A 21,219-nucleotide genomic window follows, 5' to 3' on the forward strand; every position below is an offset into this window, starting at 1 on the left:
GGGAATGATGTCATTAAAGGAAAGTTTTAAAAATGTTGAAATGGTAACAGGAAGTAAGAGAGACGCTTCATGTCATTGCAGGAAATAATGCATTGTATTTTGTATAAGTATTATCAAATATTGTATTTAAAATGTATCCACTTTAAATGATTCAGTTTTATTTTGTCAGACACAAGCTAATTGTTTACAGATAGAGTATTAAATATTTGATATTGAATGGCTTCCTGGGTGTGCCTTATAATGAGACTTTACATACTTCTCATGCAGGTCATGTGTTTAAGCTGCTAATTGTAACTTCAGGTATGATACATGAGCCACCCATCTGCAGGTTTGCACATTGTTAACGTGCGGTGATTCTCCGTCTGTTTTGCAGCTATCAGGGTCTGGCAGATAGCTGTGCCCCACGTCTGCTTGAGCAGTTCATCACACTCCACCAGTGCAATTACTACTGCGGCCTGCTGTCTCTGCGCACTCTCAAGGGCACGGATACACAGCAGCAGCCGAGCAAAATCAAGGGCTCCCGGAGCCCTCTGACGAACCGCAAGGCTGGAGCAGGGACATCCAGCCCGCAGCTGCAGAAGAAAGGAGCGGTCAGCCCTCAGACTAGCAGGAAGGTGCTGTCCAGCCCTCAGCTGCAGAAGAAAGGAGCTGTCAGCCCTCAGACCAGCAGGAGGGGGTTGACCGGCCCACAGGTGGCTGAAACGTCCGATACGAGCGACAGCACATCACCAGTCAAGCACAAAACTGTGGAAATTCCCAAATCTGTCCGAATGAGGTAAAAAAGGCACGCAAGCGCACGCAGTAATGGAGATATGGAAAACGGCTCATTCTTAACACTGTCAGTTGAATTATCTAACGAAACTGTCTGCTTGAGACTCATCGTATTTTTGCTTTTAGATTTGCCTGAAGTAAAAGAAGGCATCCCATTCCACCAGCCATGATAGTGACAGACAAGGCCATCTCATCAGAGATCGCTCACCTCTCTGTGTGCACTAGTCACATGTTCAGAGCCCAGTTCAAAGACTTTGGCTGTGACTTAGAAATCAGCAAGGAGGTCATTCATCAGGTTTTCATGAAGCACACAAAGGGATTAGAAACAGACAAAATAACAGACATAAATCAATGCACAGGAAAATTAGAGCAAACAACTTTTGCAAAAAGCAAACTTTTTTAGCACTCTAGTTCCTGCTAGTTAGAAGAGTGTCGAAAGTCACAGGCCTTTGTAAAAGACCCATGTAGAGTCGTTCTGATGTCCAGGAATTGAAGAAGCAGACAATACCATCGGAGTACACATACCAGGCCGCAAGCTTACAAACCTTGCAAAGGTGCAAACAGAAAGACACTCTTGAGGATGGGTAGAGGTGATGTGTGGTTGAGTACGTGAGGCTGTGTGAGTATTGTCTGAAGGTAGTTTGAGACACGGGAAACACAGGCCACGAACTCTGTCTCTAAAGTGAAGTGACAGCAGCGATCAGGGTGCGAAGGTCAGCAGGCATGCTTGATGTTGTGCAAGAAAACTGTTTAGAAACCCTCCCCTTCTGTTTAGTGGAATGCTGTGTACAGCTACAGGCTGCATACGAATATTTTTCATGAATATGAAACCTCACATCTCACAGTTCATCCTGTACCAGAGGTAGCTGATGGCATGACATCTCACTTAGCTAGCACAAGATGTTCATTTTTCTCTCTGATTTATGCAGAGGACAGAATACTGCCCTCTGCTCTACAGGTTGCGTAAATCCCTTTGCGCTGCTGTGTGGTTAAGATCAAAGTTCCAGCTCATCTTGTCATCGTCAGCTCTGTGCATTTGCCCTGCCTCCTTAACCAGATCAATGTTCACTCTTCCTGCCAGCATCACGGATGCTGTTTATGCAGGAAGATGATTTGAGTGTGGTTACTTTGCCATGCTGTTTCTGCGGAACTCAACAAGGAGAAGGAAGTACTGTTCTTACTGTAAACAATGAAAAACAATTGAAAGTCTAGAAAATTTAGAAAGCAATCCCAAGCTAAAAATGTTCTGAGGTCAGTTTTAAGACACTCAATCATGTTGTTTCGACAAAAATTCTTTACTCATTTTTTAATAAAGCAAATGATGATGCTGAACAGCAGTCCCTACTAACAGTTGAGTCCTGACATATTCCTTTCAGCAGTCACACTGCCGCAGGATAAGAAATGATCCTAATCAGTATTTACCAGCAGCATTCAGTCCACTATCACTGCCTTCACAGTGCCAAATTGCACCAGGATCAAATGCAATAAATGTATTTATCCGTGCATATATTTTATAGACATCATATAATTCTGACCAAAAGTAACAGTGTAAATGCTCATTACATTGTGAGCTCAAGTGTATATCCTTCACATGCACCACTAGGTTTGCAATCTGAGACCCACTACATGGTAATGTGACCCATTTCAGAATGTTTTAAGATGCAGACTCATGTATTTAAGGCAGGTGCTGAATATTTCCTGCATGTTACCTAATTGTAAGTAAAACCCAGCAGACTGACATGGACCGTTAAAACTTTTCTGCTTCCAGAGATTTCTGCAGCTTGCATGAAGCTGAAATCGGTTATACTGCTTTGCACCAAGAGTCCCACCAAATCATTCAGCTACCCAATGGACTAGATGGGTCAAATCACCTCCCCTTGCTTCTAATGGTCTTTTTTGTTAAACAGATTGTTTGGTTAATTGTTTTTTTTTTCAAACGACTTTTCTCCTTTCAGTAGAATATCTTAAATGTCCTAAATGCCCCCTTTTCTGAAGTTTTGAACCGTGCACCTTGCTAGGTTGCTCTCTGGACAGCACCTGGGGTCTTTTCCAGGTAACCCATCATGGCACATTGCCCTATACGTCTGCAGTGACCTGCAGTGATCGGGTGGCTGCCACAAGAGGGCCTCAGAGACTTCAATGATTGTAAATGCTTCACCCTGTGTAACTCTTGTTGGAACGTGTGCATTTTCACGTGAGGTTACTTAGTGGGTTTTGTGTACGAAAGTGTGTGTCTGTGGGACGTTAGTAGTCCAGCCTCCCTGTATAAGGGGGTTTTGGTCAGAAAAGTGGTGGTGGCAGCATCATCTTTACCTGTCGTCCGGGGATTGATTTCCATTGTAGAAGTCTTTTGGTTTGGTTTCCTTTGTGTATTTGTGAAGGTTTGTGAGTTAAGCCAGGAAAGCCCCTTCGCCTTCAATTTACACTGCTGTTTGGTGTGTTTTATGTGTGCTTGAGTCCCCTGAGCTACCGTACACTATCACAAACAGGGACCCTTCACACCACCATTCCTGGGAGCATGTTCAGAGTCAGGAATTAAGAGTTCATATTTGACCGCTTCATGTTTTTCAAGGTGTGTTCGACATCTGCAGGGCCACATGCTAGTTTGAGTTTCCTTCATTATCGCTTTCACCATGAAGATGGCCGGTGTGGCATTTTTGCTTGAAAAATGAAGGAATAGGAACTGTACACTATTAAAGGCTCCTGTGCTTGGGTTCAGTCCGCAGTATGGGATAAAGGCCCTTTTGGCATATTTTTAAGGCTTGTATAATTCCTGTTCATTTTTCCAGAGCAATATTTTAGTGGCGGGTGGGCTTTTGATTTATGTTTTTTTTTTTTATAAGAATGCTTTTTAAAAAGCTGCCATTTCTGTTTTGTACTGTGATAGCATCTTTCCAAGTAGCATCTTTCAGCATGTCCACTGCGAATGGTTCTGAGCTGTGTCATGTTCCAGCTTCATGGCTAAATTTGTCTTCTGAAAAGAGTGTTTGAAGGAAATACACATGACACCTGACGTTGGCAGAAGAAAATGCATCAGTTTTATCCCTGGCTTAAACAAAGAATAAAGTCTGTAGTTTGGTAATAAGTAAAGTGGTATGTTTGCAGTATTTTGTGTGTTTGGGCTATGCTTAGTATAGTCCTTAACACTGTTATACAGTGTTCAATAATGTTCTGCCTTCTGGCTTTTGTATAATTACATTCATTACAAATGTACATACTGATGTGTCATAGCTTAAACTTGTGTTTACAGAGATGACTCCTCTGTGCAACAGAGTGCAACAAATAAAAAATTTAAGATCGAGATTTGTATGTGTGTTTCTATTTTTAAACACCATGCAAGTTTGGGGAACCACGCAGACAGTACACACAGGGAACTACACGGGCAGCACACACAGGAAACTACATGGGCAGCGCACACACACACAGGGAACTGTGCAGGCAAGAGGTACACACACAGGAAACTACATGGTCAGCACACACACATAGGGAACTGTGCAGGCAAGAGGCACACACACAGGAAACTACATGGACAGCGCACACACACAGGGAACTGTGCAGGCAAGAGGCACACACACAGGAAACTACATGGTCAGCACACACAGGAAACTACAGTACATGGGCAGCGCGCACACACACATGGAACTGCGCAGGCAGCTGTATGCAGACTGAGTGGTGCTGAAGCCTGCTAGGACTCGGGGACGTGCAGCATTGTGCACAGCTAGCAGGATGCAGCAGGGTAAGAAACCAGGAAATGAGCATAGTCCAAGATCATGGACAAGCACAACTGGGGATCGAGATCGGGGTCAAAGCCAGTGGCGAGACAGTCTAAAGCAGAGGGGGGAATCCAAAGGCCACGGTCAGGATAATGCAGGGGTCAAAATCAAGGAAACCCGGCAACATGCAGTTCGTAGCAAGGACAAGTCCAGAACAAAAGAGGGTGAATTAGCAAGCCAAGGGGGAACCCGGGAATGAAGTACAAATCACAGCAGCAGTCAGGAAGGCAGGCAAAAGTCAGGCAAAGTTAGGAAAACGGGAACTATGGACTCGAGGGGCTCAGAGACTGAACTCTGTGACAGAGCCCCAAGCTGTCAGCTCCAAGTATTTTCTGAACCATCTGAAATGGGCATGACCTAAGATTGTTTCCAGGTGGTCCGGATCTCCTGTCAATTGACTTCTGGGGCAACCAGCCCCGGGAGATGGATCGGACGGTGATATAACCGACTGCCAATGCTAGCTCACCCTGCTGCTCGTCATCAGTGTCCCAAAGGAAAAGTCTAGCAGCATTAATCTCCTGAAGCCAGTCAGGGATTAAACTCTGCGGTCCTTCAGTGGTCTTAAGCATCCTGTCATGCCTCTCTGCTTACCCATTTTTTTTCCGAATCCAGCTTTGGTTGCGGGGGAGGAAGATGATGCTGGGGTCTTTGTCCGCTGCTCTCTGTAAAGTAACTAATATCTGAGTCCAGTCCTCAGTGCAGTGCTGCAGTCTGTGTCTCCTGTGTCATGCTCAACCCTGCTGGAAAGCTGTGGAGTGAGTTAGTATTGCCCCGGCAGTTGGCCACACCTCCACTCACCTGTCAGTCATGCCAGTTGTAATGGGTATGTAATCAGACATGGGACTTACGACAATGCCCGCATCAGGTGGCTCAGGTTATTAAAGGTGTAGTCTGGCTGTGCTCTTCACTCTGGTGTAGTGTTGGTTCAGAGCCTTTCTTAAAGTTTCTGTTTTTCCAACCTTGTGTTTCCTGGACTCCTGACTCCGCCACGGTATCTTTCTACTGTGTCTACTACCGGCTATGATCTTTGCTTTGTTCCTGAGTTCGCTCCCGGACTGTGTTTGCCTGCTTGTTTACCTTGCTTGGCTGCCTTGCTGCTCCCAGTGCTGCCTGACCATGTTAGATTGCTGTTTCACTACTTGTTTCTCTCCAAGGATGTACCACATGCAGCGGTTATGACACCCCTCAATTGTATCCTGTCAGTGCCCCCATAAGTCCTCCAGTATGGGGTTCATGAAGCCCCCTGGCATGGTCTCAGAACCCGTTCTCAAGGGGATGGAAGTGTCTCTTTAATGACTTGTCAGCAGAGCTAACTGCTGGTAGCTCATTGATAACCTGGTGTAACGATGCATTTTCTATTCTTAGCCTGTTCTGGAGCACCTGAGAGGCAGTTAGAAGTGTCTTGCGATCAGACACCTCTGAGCTGTGTGGTAATTAATAATAATAATAAGAATAATAAGAATAATAAGAATAATAATAATTAACCAGTGTCTGCACCAGGAAGACCTTTGATCAGAGGGGAGCTCAAGAACAAGGAAACACAAAATGCACCACCCTCACCAAGAAACTGGCCATTCTATGCAAATTTAAAGTCAACATGGTCTTTGACACCTGTTGCCCACACACTGATTTTTCACTCTGCAACGTGACTCTGTCTACACAACACTCCCTCTTTTCATAGCCTATGGACAGACTCTGTGACAGATTCACATGCAGTTTGATAACACAGGGAGGGAAACACCGTTAATGAAAAACAATTTAATTAGTACAGGAATATGTATACTAGAACCTTTAAACAAACTTAAGAAAAGCAATAATTTAATTTCAACAATGAAATGTGCATTTTCAGAAAGGGAAGGCTGATCATGTAGCACACAAAATGCATTATGAATGATATGACCAGTACTGCAAAAGAAAATAAAAACTAAATCTCTCGACCAGTTGCTCTCAATTTGTCTGAGAAACTGAACCTCTTTTGTTTTGTTTTGTCCTGTTAAATACCAAATGCTAATGCATTTGTTCTGTGTATTACTCCTTTTATAATATACTAATTGACCATTGTAAAATGCAAAGTCCTTCTATGACAAGGGCACTATACCAAATAAAAACAAATTGAACTGAATTTCAGCACAGCTGGAAATTTTTAAATAAAAGGTTTTAAAAAATACTTTTTAATTTCATTCAAGCTTTTATAAATAAAGTGCATTTAAAACAAAATGCAAAAGGTGAAGAGTTGAGAATATTATTGGTAAATCCCAGAACTGTCATTATGCGTAGTTTAGGACCCTGTGCGGAGCAGGAGTGAGAGAGTGCGTGATCCAGCACCCAAGTCCAAATCGTAAAACAACACTGTGGTCAGGAAGGAGGGCCGAGATCCGTTATCCAGAGGGCTGAGTCTGGAAACCAAGTCCGATTGGCGAGGCAGGTCCGTAGTCAGAGGAAGGCAGTATTCGTTAACCAGGATTCTGGAGAGATCTCCAAGTCTGATTCACGAGCCAGGTCCGTAGTCAGAGGAAGGCCGTATTCATTATCCAATAAAGGTAGCAAGACAAGCAGGCGGCGAAAGGGGTGGCTCAGGTGAGTAGAACTCAATAGTGAGCATCGAGAGGTGTGTTGGAAAGGTTTAAGCAGGACAGAGGGGGAGGGTGGTTGGTTAATAGATTAATTGGAGTGACAAGAGTGCTTTGGAATGTGGCGGCGAGTGCGTGGATGTGTGGAAACTCTGACAACAACGTATATTGGAAAACAGGATCTCTATATCGATCCAAATGGACAGGCAAATGTGTTCAGTCCTGCCTTGATCCCAGTGCTTCTGGGGCAGCCTGCTGGTTGCTGCGAGTTCCACATGGAAAAGTGTCTTTCCAACACTGTGCAGATGGAGAGGGGGGTGGATGAAAGCACGGAAGGGTGGCAGTTTTGTTTCACCATCTTAAAGGGAGAGTAAAATGGTAACCACAGGGGGTCGCATGCAGGCGACAGAGGAAACATTTACAGGGCAGTACAAGCAGTGCTGTTATAGAGGTTACAGCAATTGAGTAAATACTGAGCAGCATTCTGCACTCCATTCCACGCCTCGTCAAAGCCTGCAGTGCCGTTGATCCAGGAGGTGCTGCAATAGAACATAGGTTTCAGAGCTTAGACACCCACGTACAGTATAAACAGCAGGTGACTGTGAAAGCAGCTGGATACTCCAGCTTCACTTCAGAATGTGTCAGTAATTCCACAGTAGTTATACACGATATAAACCAGGATTTCTTACATTCACCATGCATGTAACTGAAGTCAGCTACATTCTATTATGGAGCAAGTAATGGGTTTATTCCAGCTGAAAAGAGAAGAAAGAAAATGCAACGTTTCTTCAGGTGTGAGAGTGAAAGTGAGAAGAAGGCTCCACGTCCGAAATGTGTTTTCTTTCTTCTCTTTTTAGCCTGGAATAAACCCATTACTTGTTCCTTTGCAGCCTATGCGTGTTGACGCAGCTCCCCAGCTGAACTACATTCTATTATGGTGTTCCCTCAACGTGAACTGTTCATGTAAAGCTCCTACATCATGTGTTACCAAACGCCTTCCATGAACAGAGGAAGAGCTAGAGATGGCCAGGTGCTAGTTCTGCGCATTTAAATTTGAATTCATCTGGAACCTGTGGCCAATAGTTTAAAGTGTTACAATAAAGCAATGATTTCCTTGTTTCAAGAAGGTTTGCTGCCCTTTTTAACTTGTTACCTCAGTGGATTAAGTGCTTGAACAGTAAAACGTCACCCAACACACAAGGAAGTTATTCCCCATCTCACCTTTGAAAAAGATCCAAACAGCAGGAATCGAGGTCTGGGGTCGTGCTGCTGAAGGTGGAGTTTTGAAAAACACGAATACAGTCACTTGGTGGAACAAACAAAACCCCTGCAAGCAAGAGAAGAGAACTGTTATTATGCAACTGAAAAAACAAAGTTAAACAGATTGTGGCAATTTCAAAATGTCCTAGTTGGATCCTTGATACAGACACAAGGCGGCCTTTCTGCCTACATGAAATGTTCTATTTGTAGTTTGTGCCAGAGGGGTGTTTAAAACAAAATGTAATCTATTTTCAGCTTTAAGAATATAATGTCTGTCCCGAGCGCTGGCATACTGTATGATTAAATTTTAAAAAATTATCAAAAAATCTTTAGCTAAAGCTGTAGCACCTGTTTAAATACAGTCAAGACATGGAGATGCTCAATATTCAGTTATCACTAGGTCCTTAGGTCTCAAATTTTATTCACCCTTTACGCAGGAAGACCACAGAAATACAGTTAATGTTTTGGTTCCTATAATGGCATTCCAATTGAATTTATATTCATCACCTACATCAGCAGAAGGTGCAAAGTCAGATGGTTCCAGACAATCCTTTAATTCCTCTTTAACACACTTTTCACTCGTACACACTTTCTCACGTGAGCCTTCTTCTTCCCAGTCTTAAACCAGAATATCTTCCAAGGGCTCACCTTTTATCCAAGAATAACGTCCATTGTCAGAGGGAATGTACTTGAAGGACCTCTGAGTACCTGCTTACCAGTGTGTCCATGAAGGACAGGTGTTTCATTGCCTCTGCCTCTCTAACACACATCAAGACTGCACTCTGGAATTCTGGGATTCCCACGGGCGCAGGATGCCCAGCCTTACCTGCAATGCAAGCGTTAACCAGAGATACACAGGTTCCTGTGAACAGGGCTCTGAGAACACCTTCTGCGATGTCACTCTTTCTGGTAGGGCTTATAGAAGCTTCCATCATGAGGAGGCAGGGGACAAGAAAAGCAGAAAAGCATCATTAAGCTTTCGAATAAGACACCTCTGTTAATTCTGAAGCAAATGGCAATTGCGTACAAAGAACGGAAATGAGACGATGCAGGCAACAAAGCAATTGAATCACAAATTGTTTAGCATTTCAGGGATGATGGCATGGATGACAAATTCCTCCGTTCAAAACCTGTTCACCTACACAGTCCTCCAATCATGATTCCAAGCGAGCTGAAGTTAGCAAACCCACAGAGAGCATAAGTACAGATGGTTTCTGCTCGGACCTGTGAGAAAGCACATTCAGATTAGTCCTTCCCAGAGTTTCTGACATATATTGCCTTTCCTGGTCAATATTAAAATTTTAATTAACTCTGCAATATCAGTATGCAGTCATTAAATATTTAGTATGAGATGCTCAAAAGAGCCAAGTCATGTGTCATATACAAAGTTGTGACCTGATCCTCCATTAATACTTCATCAGTTATGTTTTCTCCTAATGTTCTACAGGATTTAAAATACATGCATGCACACAGAGCTCCTTTTTATGCCTTGATTAACAGGCTGTATGACAGGTTTTCAACATTAGTTAGTAAATTAAACACAACTCTTACTGAGATACACTGCAGCTCTCCATTGATGCACTTGTCAAGATCATTAAGCCTGTTTTTCTTCAGGACAGACAGCTTCTCATAAGCCACAAACTCATTCAGGAAGAGCTTGGTGCCAATGAGCTCCGCAGCTATGAAGGAGTCCTCGTAGGGTATGCCCATCATGAAGGCCACTGGCATGAAGATGTATGAACATATGAGCTGTGGAGCAGAAAGACACATTTCTGACTCAAGACGCACTCTTTACAACTGCTCTGTCCAGAGCTCCACACCTTCCAATTGGTTTTATGATCCAGCTTTGGCACAGCCACTCTCTATTGTTTTAACAAGATGACCGATGAGTTAAGATAAGATAAGATCACTTTATTGGCCATATACAATTTCTTGTATTAGCAATTTGTCTTTTTTCGCATACCCCAGCTTGCTCTCCATGAGACACACAGACAGGGAGAGAAGCTTGGGGTCAGAGTGCAGGGTCAGCCATTTATATGGCTCCCTTGGAGCAGTTGGGGTTAAGGTCCTTGCTCAGGGGCCCAAGAGAGTAGGATTCCTCTGCTGGCCGCAGGATACGAACCGGTAACCTTCCAGCCACAGGCACAGATCCTTAGCCACAGAGAAAAATGACACTGTAAAGGAGATGGTTCTACCAAAGACTTGAAAAGGTCTGGAAGATCTCTTATTTGATCAGCCAGATATAAAGCTTTCAAAATTAGTGGTCATGAAGACACATAAATGGTTTAAAAAAAGTTATGGATAGTTAGTTCATCTTAGCAGACCTATGTAGTGTGAAAGATTTAAGTACTGATCATAAATGACCTGGAACATGTCAACTGTCACTGGCTATGATGAATACGGGTTCAATAAAGCTATAAGGGTTATAATTGAGTATGAAGTTACAATAACAGTTAGATTAATACGGTAACATTATTTAGAGCACACAAAATGAATACTTCAGATGCAGCTCTCAATAGCTAAGTCGGCAATTGTATACTGGATTTGTGATCCTGTGAACATGGTGTGCAACGTTCAGGCTATCAGACGATGTGCCGCCAGTTCAGATATACCTGGAAGGTGAGTTTAGGGTAATTGACCATCCCTCCCAGCCACCTCAGAGCTGCATTCATAAACTCCAGCAGGGCCAGGAAAGCTATCAAGTTGGCAGCAATATTGGCTACGAGACTAACAGAGGCTGAAGCTCCACTGCTGGCGGCCTCCAAAATGTTCTTCTCATCTCTGAAATTGAATAAACAGATCCACGTTTTCGAAAGAATTGTTTTGTTTCTAACTTGGCAAGTTGTCCAGACTGCCTATATGCATCAACACAGAGAGCTCAAGTTCTGATCGGTGCCTGTATGTCACTGCGAGTGGCTGGCAGGAGAACAAAGACTGATCCAGGGTCATGTCACTAGCTCACTGTGACTGGGATTCTCTAAGAGGGTGGGGTGGGATTAGTCTGACAGCGCTGTCCCAGCTCTCCGCGACACAGCGACTCTTGCAACCTGTCCTCCAATTAGCTCTGATCCTCCTGCACAAGACAGTCTTGCCCTTGGGATGTGTTGAAAGCAAGTGGTGCCGAAACTGTACTAATTCACCCTGTGTGCAGAGTGGGGGGTTTATACAATTGCTGCAAGCTGAGACATGAGAAAACAAAGTTGACTGGGCATAACAAAACTAATGAATGATGCAAGTCAAAAATTAAAACGGCTACTAAAACGACCCCACAGACAGAGATGACTTCCAGAAAGAGATCCCAGCCTGCGTGATGCCAAGCTGGTAGCCTACTTCAGGGAATTCGAACAACGATCCATTTGGGTCTGGCTAGCATTTTCTTTTAACGATAGCGCTGCGCTGTCAAGCCAGAGGCCTCCCGGAGCTGAAGAGCCTTACCCAACGTCTATTTTGATTTCTTTCTCGCTCTTGAACTTGGATGCCTCAGTTTCTGGGTAGGACAGCTTGGCTAGAGCCAGGGCGCACGGTGCTGCCATCACAGACGCAGCAATCAGGGCGGAGGCGTCAATCTAGGAGGTGAAGAAACGACGGTCACATTTGGCCTTTATAGTGCGTTAGCTCGGCTACGACAACATATCCGTCAGGACACTCACTCCAAAGGAGATGTAGGCTCCCAGTACGCTGCCCGCAATGGTAGCAAAACCTCCAGTCATCACAGCATGGATCTCAGATTTGGTCATTTCGGGTAAGTATGGCCGGATCAAGAGGGGCGCCTCGGTCTTAATGTAGGCAAGGAGTCAAGAATTAACACGATTACTTCCTGTTGATTTTGGCAACCTTTATACTGCGTGTGTAGGCAGGGGAAAATAAAATATGAGCAAAATGTGAGCACCAGGGATGATGTTTTGAAATACTTTTTTTTTAAGTGTTCAAAATATAGTGAGAGGAATGAAAGGCTACAACAAATGCTGTTGTTTTTTAATTTTTCCCTGCCTAAACTGTAAACCTCTAGTGGAGTTTAAATACAGGGAAGATCAAGAACATTCATACGTTGCAGTTGAAGATTGCACCTAAGGGTATGACAGATATCTGTCATACATCAAACCTTCAATGAGCCTCTACTTATTAAAACAAATATGACTTGATATGTAGACAGGTTATAGTCTGACAGAAAACAAAAACCACAACTGTCTGATCTGTGTTCAACATCACTATACATGAAATTGTTTAATAGCTTTGGAAAATGCAAATGTATATTTTTTCATAAGCAATGAACTGATGCAATCTGTTATCCTGCATGTTTGTGAATGTGCATTGTACCCATCTATTCAACTAGAGGATTTCCAGCGATGTAAAGCCTTACCTGTCCCACAAATATGTTTCCTGCAACACTAAGAGACTCTGTGGCTGAAGTCCCCATTGTTTTTTGCATTATCCATGCAATCTGTGTGAACAAGTTCAAATATTTTTCTGTAAGTGGAGAGCCAGGCTTTTAGTATTTGCTTGTAAATAGTGATACAGATCTGAAGCAGACAAACAACAGCAATGTTTTACCTTCACAATCAGCCACTGCATCAATCCAAGGTAGTACAGCACAGACATCACACAGCTGAAGAAAACCACTATAGGCAATGCCTGGTAGACAATAAGAAATTCACACAAAACATGACAGAAACCTCACATTGAAGGGGATTTGTCAAGGTACACATCTGTAACCACCTCTTATTAAATGGGCTATTTTCAAAAGAGCTCCTTACAATAAGCAGGTTAATGAACTCTGCCATGATTTGTGACTATGAGTATTCCAGGGTAGTACAATACCTTGGAATTTGTTATTTGAAAAAATCAAACTACTGACCTGAAACGCAAAGGCTTGGTTTATTAGGGCATCTCCAAAAACAAATCCTGACCCAGCTGTTGTGTAGTTCAGGAATATCTAAAAGAAATGAAAAAAGTGTGGTTGACAATATGGTATTTCTTCCTTTGTTGTTTTCAAAGCAAAACACTAAAAAAGAACATCAAACCACTTGCACTTTTATGACATGCATTGGTAGACATTAGGTCTTATTTACTGTGCAGTGCTGCACACAGCATCTTGCAGTATGACTTCATTTGGCTAGGACTTGCTGCTAATATTAGAAATTGTGATGAACAACGACCCCTAGCTTGCTATGTATTTGTGTCAATGTGGTCATAACTGGGTAGTATACCTGTACTTGTTTTCCAAGCCAATCAAAGGCCACAAATCCTGGATTGGTCCTGATTATGAAGAGGCCAAGAGCAAATTCCATACCTAGGCCCCAGAAAAGGGCTCGCCATGATACCTGTGGGACAGCCAAAACATGAGAGTCCTGAGAAAATCTGCAACAGACTCGTAATATTCCAGATTTAGACTGCTGCACAAGTACTCAGGTAAGAAATGCACAGAAACCTTTCACTTGTCAGAGGATCTTTTAGTGAAAGAGAAGAAATAAAGACTGAAATTGTTGAGGCTTCACTGATTGTTTGTACGCTTTCTTTCCCCATGTTTTTGAAGACGTTGAATAGTGAGCTTAATGCAAAAGCCAGCTTGCAGGTTACAGATTATATTTATTTCGAACAACACTGTTGTAAGCTACGACTGAGAAAGATACACAGACACAAGACCCTAAGGACAAGACTGGGTAATATTCAGAAGGAAGCCAGTACCTAGAAGGCTTGCAAACATTACTTAAAGACGTCAAAATCTTTAAGTAAAATGGACTGGTCTTTCGCAAGATCTGATTAAACCAGTTTGGAATACAGTTTGCAGTAATCTGAAATCAGCTGTTCCGCTTCAATTAAATATCAAGAGCAAAGTGTGATAGAGAAGGAAAAACACTGCAAGACATCCAAAGGTTAAACACGGGGTTAAGTTTGACAGATCACAAACTACACAGACCTACAATGGGAACGTTCTTGGACTATGACCTCACGTTCCTGGAAAAGTGTACAAGCTTTAACTAAAGCAGTGGGTCTGAAATTCACTCTGGCAGGCTGCTACTCTAAGTCACTTCCCATGAAGTAGCCATTTCACCCAGAGCTAAAAAACAACATAAAACTTACTTTTTTGGGGTGTTTTGAGAAGATGTAGAGCAGCAATATGAACATGCAGACTCCCGCAAAAGATATCAGCTGCTCTGGTCTTTTTGATGTGTCCACAACAAGCCAGGCCACCAGCAGACCCAGAACAATCACTATGAATACCCTGTAAAATTCAAAGATGACAACTAACTATTGGATGTAGTTTTTTTTTGCGAGCAAATCATCTTTTCATGGTGTGCTCATGTTCTCACTCCCAAAGCAGCTGTAAAAGACTCATAGGGATATACAGTAGGCAATGGTACAAGCATGAGAAATTGTGTATATAAACTCAGAACTACAGTATTCTGACATGCTCTTTAAAAATCAGGCTCCTGGTTTTTGGAATCGAAAAAAGGTGTTCTTGTTGATACATTGAGTTTATACATTCCTCACTGAGCACACTGCCCTGCAGAAAAGAAGCTGACTAAGGTGAATCAGGCGATCAACAAGTTTTTTACCCAAATAGTTGGCATACCCATGCACAGACGATTAATCCAAAACGCATCATTGCACTGCATCCCAGAATCAGAATAGAAGTACATGAGGCTGAACTAACTCGGAATTCCGACAACATTAAAAACACGCATTATCATGTTTGTGCGGCACCAGAATTTGCAAGAGTCTGCAATTTGAAAGAGCCTGCAATTTGTTCAGAGTGAAATGAATCAGACTTGTTGCGATGACAACATTGTTTCCATCCCCTGTTATCTCTGCTTTGGCTTTGCACTTCTTCAAGGCTTCTGAAAAGTAATGGGGAACATTACACAGATGGATCCCAAAGCCGGTAATGAACAGACGAGCACAAGAGTTCAGCTCACCATCTCATCCACCTCAGGTTGTTCCTGAAACACTGCCCAACAGGCTTAAAGCACTTGCATATTTGTTTCCCCCACTTCTTCTTCACTAGGTCATAGAGACTGAAGAACACAACCAGGCCTGTGAGAACCACAAGAGCTATAGCTCGATGAAAATTCAGCACACAGGCTGCAATGAAATACGCCAAGTAACCTGACAAAACAAAAAGCAGAGAAGGTCAGTGTGCAAGAGTGCACAGTCACCAGATATTGTCTGTGTTGTGGGAAATTGTTCATCCAAGGAGCAGGACACAGTCTTTCGTGGATTCAGTTGTTTTATTGAGCTTAATACTGACATCAACGTGCGTTGGGTCTGCCCTGCAGGACAGACAAACCACAAGGGTTTCCCAGCTCTTATACACAGTATGATCTCAGGAAGATGTTTTGTTTCACCACTTCATGTGTATTCGTCTTGCCCTTTAATATGTAGCATGAGTTGACCGGTTGGTCCTGTCTCAAGTCCTATCCTTTGATGTGTAGCTGTCCTTTGATATGTAACATGAGTTGACCTGCTAAGTCCTGTCCCAAGTCTTGTCCTTTGATGTGTAGCTGTAATTGTTGGAGCTGCTTAAGATATGTTAAAACAGCCGACATATTACACAATGCACCTGAACCAACACTGTAGTGCTGAATACAGATAAATTATATATATATATATTCCATCAATAATATATATAAGTGTTTTTCTACTTCAGTCTGGTCAACAACTCAAACAACACCCCTGTACAACAGGACATGCTGCCTCAGAAACTGGAGTGTTCTGTGTGTAGTGACCGAAGGCTCAAATGATACCTTGCTTTGAGTCTACTAATTTTCTTGTTGTTAGTTATAAGTCTTGTTTTTGTTGTATCTTAACGTACATTTCCTTTTAAGTGACTGATTATTCTTGGGTTAAACTGTGCAACTTTTACAGGGCTTTCAGCTATTGGAACCACAGAGCTGTTAAAAAGGAAACTGGATGGAGCACAAATGTTTGTTTCCTATATTAGGTGTTCCAGCACTAGACTTAGTGTTGGACTGCAAGTCCAGTAAATACAGAGCATACATTTGCTTTCTAAACTAGCATGTACTGTACATCCAAGTTAGTATGAGCTGGGCAGAGGGGATTTTAACAACCGAGACTCAAAACAAAACATCAAAACAAGTTACAGTGACAGATTATTGTCATTACCTGCAGCGAGCACTGCCAGAATGATGTTCTTTATCAGTCGACCACGAGATTTACAGTACCGCTTAGCTTTGGAAAATGGCTGGGAAATCTTACTAAAAAAAAAAAAGAAAGCATCTTCATATTAAAATATTGCAGCCCTTGCATGAAAAAAAAAGTCGCATATCCCTGTAAACATTTGAATTCAGTGGAATTAAATCAAGTTTCTGAAAAAATAACCTGGGCAGCACAGTGGTGCAGTACTTAGCATTGCTGCCTTGCAGTCCTGGGACTCTGTCCAGGTACTGGGTGTTGTCCGTGTCGTTTCTGTATGTTCTCCCTGTGATTGTGTGGGTTTGCTCTGTGTACTCTGCTTTCCTCCCACAATCCAGAGAAATGCTGGTATGTTAATTGGCCCTTGCCTGCGTGTTTGTGTCTGTGTGTGGACTGCTATAAACAGATGAAACAATGATTCAGCCCTCGTTGCAGATACAAATTGACAAAACGTTTTCATACAGTTTGCAGTTTTCAATATAACCTAAATGTGTCCACAGCACACACCTACACAGAGCAGGTTATTCATGATTGCTCATCGCTGGGTTTTGCAGGGAGCGGACTGCACCAAATTTCGGTATCTCGCATCTTCCTTAACTCCGACGATATTTTTGTTTTCTGCTACAGCGGTATCTCGGAAAACATGATAGTCCGCCCATTTACTGCGCACGTTCAAAGAGAAACAGCAACTCAGGCTTCCAACACGAGAAAGGGACAGGGAAAGATACAATCTCAGAGGTTTTCTGTTCTCGTGTGTCAAGTGCTTAATGTCAGAATGGGACAGCGAAAAAAACACAGACGTGCGGAGAACAAGTATTTACCTCCAATACCGATGTGCAGTAGAGCTCTCATGAGGGTCGTTATTAATCCCATTAGTCTGACCTTCTCCCTGTAGATGGTATTAAACACTTTTACAATAATTCTAGCAAATGCTAGGAGTGAATTGGTGCCAGCGTTTTTACTTTCAGTTTACCTGCAGTTCAGTCACAGCGTGGTCGGTGTCGTTTCCACTACAAGAAATGTTAAATGAAGTCAAAAACAGATTTTGGGTTGCATAACTATAGATGAACAAATTCAACAATGCACCAGATGAAGGATAGCTCCTTGCTAAGCTATCAGAAATTTACGATGATGCCAGCTTTAAGTGAAAAAAAGTTTCATTTTTTTGTCTAAAGAAAAGGCAGTACAGTATATGTACTAGACGGTGAAGCAACTTGAAACTCTTATTAGCTTAATTTGTTTATAGCAGCATATCAGAATTATCCATAATGTTATATTCAGGTATCGTAAACGAATGAACTTTAGATACACATTCACCTGTTCAGAGTATTGGGTTAATCTGCCACAGCATTGTTAACAGGTTTTAAAAAAAGAAACTCTGTACTGTGCTGTAGTACCTTGAGAACGATGTGGAGGTCTGGGTAGGGTACGTCTTAACCCTACAAGACTGACCTTCTTCCTGAAATAAAAAAAATGTTTCCAGTAATTTTTGCAAAGTGCAAAATGAATCCAAACAAATCCATTCGTTGTAACTTACATTTAGATCAAATCCAAGGTTGTCTTTGCCTTGACCATCAGAATTGTCAAGTGAAGTCAATGATTTCAAATCTTTAAAAACAAATTGACATACAGTCATGAAAAAGATACAAATGCATATTCATTGAAGAAGAGAAAAAAGTTATAATCAGACTAAACTACGTGAACTACAAATATGGCTTTGGGATTGTTTTCAACGAACGCCAGCGTAAACTACATTTGACAAGTAATTTACCATTAAAAGAACGCACCACTTAAGATTGTTCCTCGAAATATTTACATTAAAAAAACAGCGCAAAATACAAGATGAAAAGAACGCACTTTGTAGTAAAAAAATCTACACTGTGGTATAACACTATAAAACTATTCCTGGTCCGAATCTATTACACACGCTCAAAACAAATAAGACAAAATATGCGCACAGTCTCGGGAAAAGAACTAACATTTAGTAAAATTGAAACTACGACGTACCCATTGTCCGTCTTCTCTGTTCCAGGTGCACTGTACTCTGTGAACGAAAATGGTGCTCTGGAACAAAACTCTGTCCTTTTGGATCAGCCTCAAGACACCAGAAGGAGGATTTATTATTAATTAACAGGAAGCACTTTTAATTGCTTTAGGATACACCTTTTTTACTATTGTTGTAAAAGCATGCTTAGAAACATCAGAATGTGTACTCAAGCAGGGTTGATGATTGAGAGACAAAAAAGTGAATAGGAGGCAATATGCATAATTAGATTATTGGTATTGATATGTTTTCCATTGTTCTTTTTAATGAGACATGGAAGAATTCTACTTCTGTGTGACAGCCACTCCACAGATAATATTGCATTTAACTTTTAAATGTAATTTCCTTTTGTTATTTGTGCTTTTACTATTTTGTGGCTATATTAAGCTATATACAGGGTCAAGAAGGTTTTATGTGTTTCGAAAGATCTGGAATAATTTCAGTGTGACCATGTATACACTGAACATTTGGAATTAAGTGAAGTCATTTAAACATCATATGGAGCGAAAACAGAAGCACTCTTCCACCTCACAAAAATGGAGCTCAATTGCAAAAGTGACTTTCTGAGTTTTGCTAAGGGCGTCATGTTCGGGAACCCCATTTATAAAGCACTGTACCCTCAGATTTGTACCCTCTGACCTATGCTGTCCAATTACTTCATAACATTAAGGCCTGAAGTTCAAATTTCTTTTCAACAGATAAGTTTAAAGAGTTCAGCTGGGTAGCTGCGTCAGCATGTGTAGGCTGCAAAGGAACAAGTAATAGGTTTACTCCATGCTGAAAAGAGAAGAAAGAAAACACAACGTTTGGGCTGTGGAGCCTTCTTTGGGTGTCAGAAGTTGTGTTTTCTTTCTTCTTTTTCCAGCATGGAGTAAACTGATAAGTTAGAATGACACATGGAAATAGCCAGGAAGCCCAGTGCAGCTCAATACTCATAAAAGATGTGGGATTATTTATAAAAGTTCTGCCTAATTAATGTGTGATGCAGTGAGTTGTTCGTATGATAAAATAGATGGCTAAATATAAATAAGACCTTTGCCTTTGTCGTGGAATTTTATCAAAGAAGAGCCAGGAGAGGTGTTCTCATTCACTCAGTAAGGTTTTTATTCATATTGCAATATGGGAAAAAGTGATCACTGTCTGTGCAGAGAAGTAAAGGCTGATTCAAAAGCAAGCAAGGAGAGCCCCTTGTTTTAGATCTTTTTTAAGCTGATGCAACACTTCAAGGACAGGTGAAGCAGTGATTTTCCATTCCTTCTAGGTTTCTGCTTTAAGCAAAGAAGAGCAGTTATTCAAATGGTTTCTCATGCTCCCTTTTTCAAGCAGCAGAGATAAACATGATTAAAACATCCCGTGCCCTTGACGAGTTGTCCAGTATCCAGCTGCTTCTGCAGCACAGCTCTGTCCGTAAACAACATTTTTAGGATAAAACACTTTTCTCAGTAACTTTCCATTACACCTTCACTGAAAAAGCGCATTGTCTCTGAGATAGAAAAGACCAATATGAAGCAAATTATATCACATCAATGCACACAGGTGTCTGAACTGGATGGGAAGAGCTGTTGTGTTCTGTTAGGTCATTAACTGTGTTTATAGTGGTTAATGAATCACATTGATGACCTAAAAACAGGACCTTCTCACAAAAGCCTTTTTCAGCTGAGTTGTTTTCAAGGTCTTCAAATAAAACAGTTAAACCTATTCCAGCTTTTCTGAATTACAAAATATTCTTTTCAGTAAAAATCCTTTTGAAAAAAATATACCCTTAACCCAGATGCAGATCTGAAGTCGCCATTGAAAGGATGCAGATCTGTTTAAAAATTCAAAAGGGTGTTCTTCTACAAATATTTTATGTATTTTATTTAAGAACTTTTGAAAATTTTAATATTAACCAAAATAAAGAAACACAAAACTAAAGATATTTTTGAAAAACCTCTACAACAAGTCCAAATTCATCTATAAAATATTTGAAGTACTTTTCACCTCAAATTTATATATATTTCTGATAATATGCTTATTTCATATATATTTATTACAAATTAATTATTACAAATTCAAGTATCACACAAGGTTGTGTGGATTTTTCTAAGCTGCTAAGAAAGGGATAATAAATTGGGAGTTATTTTTTAAACACTGGCTTGCTGAGTTTATCTGGCAAATTAGCTCTTCAAACAGAAGCCATTCGAAGTTTGAGAAGGGAAATTGACCTCTCTGTTACAGCTTTTAACATGAAGGTGAGCACATTCCTCAAGTCCTCACTAGTCACTTTTTTCCCACAGTGATATTCAGATGTCTTACACTGAAGTCACAGTGACCCTTTTGGCTGATCTCCGCATGTCAACAAACAGTGCCAGCTTGAAATCTTTGAAGTGTACTGGGTTTTCCATTAACTTTTCCTACTTTTAAGGTTCTCAAGCAGAAGACTGAAAGCTTTTCGAGAAAGAAGGTAAGGTAGTCATCTTGGCACTGGCACAACTGTTTCAGAATGGTATGCTGCCATCAAATTATATTCCCAAAAGCGTTGGAGTAAATTAATCTTGTTGTCAGGTAGCCTTCATCTTTGAGCATGTGTATGCATTTGATTTCAAATGTTAATTTAACACGTTTTCTTCTTCAGTCCAGGCTCTCCAAAACAGTAATTCACCTAAAA

At 41.5% G+C, this 21,219-nt stretch overlaps 2 protein-coding genes across 6 annotated transcripts in view; one reads left to right on the top strand and one right to left on the bottom strand.

Moving 5' to 3' along the window:
- Window positions 1-4,072, top strand: part of alpk3a (alpha kinase 3a) — a 33,578-nt gene extending 29,506 nt beyond the window's left edge. For 4 of the 5 annotated variants that reach the window (XM_088641519.1, XM_088641517.1, XM_088641521.1 and 1 more), the window contains 2 exons: window positions 374-775; window positions 898-4,072. In XM_088641519.1, the coding sequence (XP_088497645.1) occupies window positions 374-775; window positions 898-907 (412 nt within the window). In that variant the 3' untranslated portion in view covers window positions 908-4,072. Of the gene's footprint in view, window positions 1-373 lie in introns of all 5 variants that reach the window. The other variant, XM_088641520.1, reaches the window with a different exon arrangement.
- A 2,215-nt stretch (window positions 4,073-6,287) lies between these two features.
- On the bottom strand, window positions 6,288-18,651 carry slc28a1 (solute carrier family 28 member 1). The gene is made up of 20 exons (XM_088641522.1): window positions 18,536-18,651; window positions 18,066-18,136; window positions 17,926-17,987; window positions 17,502-17,538; window positions 17,350-17,417; window positions 16,499-16,590; window positions 15,292-15,481; window positions 14,456-14,597; window positions 13,582-13,695; window positions 13,230-13,307; window positions 12,926-13,006; window positions 12,735-12,815; window positions 12,025-12,150; window positions 11,810-11,940; window positions 10,987-11,155; window positions 9,926-10,123; window positions 9,517-9,598; window positions 9,201-9,299; window positions 8,336-8,441; window positions 6,288-7,653 (listed from the first exon to the last, which is right to left on the bottom strand). Exons 1-20 carry the CDS (start codon window positions 18,537-18,539, stop codon window positions 7,533-7,535), a joined length of 2,052 nt encoding a protein of 683 aa, XP_088497648.1. The 5' UTR covers window positions 18,540-18,651; the 3' UTR covers window positions 6,288-7,532.
- Window positions 18,652-21,219: the final 2,568 nt, after the last annotated feature.

Source organism: Lepisosteus platostomus, chromosome 7 (assembly GCF_059453375.1).
Source record: "Lepisosteus platostomus isolate fLepPlt1 chromosome 7, fLepPlt1.hap1, whole genome shotgun sequence".
NCBI classification, from domain to species: domain Eukaryota; kingdom Metazoa; phylum Chordata; class Actinopteri; order Semionotiformes; family Lepisosteidae; genus Lepisosteus; species Lepisosteus platostomus.

Excerpts from the sequence above, each read along its gene's own strand:
- slc28a1 (XM_088641522.1), bottom strand. Across the intron at positions 14,598-15,291 it reads AACCTGAGGTGGATGAGATG|GGTATTCATAGTGATTGTTC; the intron begins GTGAGCTGAACT and ends TGAATTTTACAG. Across the intron at positions 12,816-12,925 it reads TGCAGTGGCTGATTGTGAAG|ATTGCATGGATAATGCAAAA; the intron begins GTAAAACATTGC and ends TTGTTCACACAG.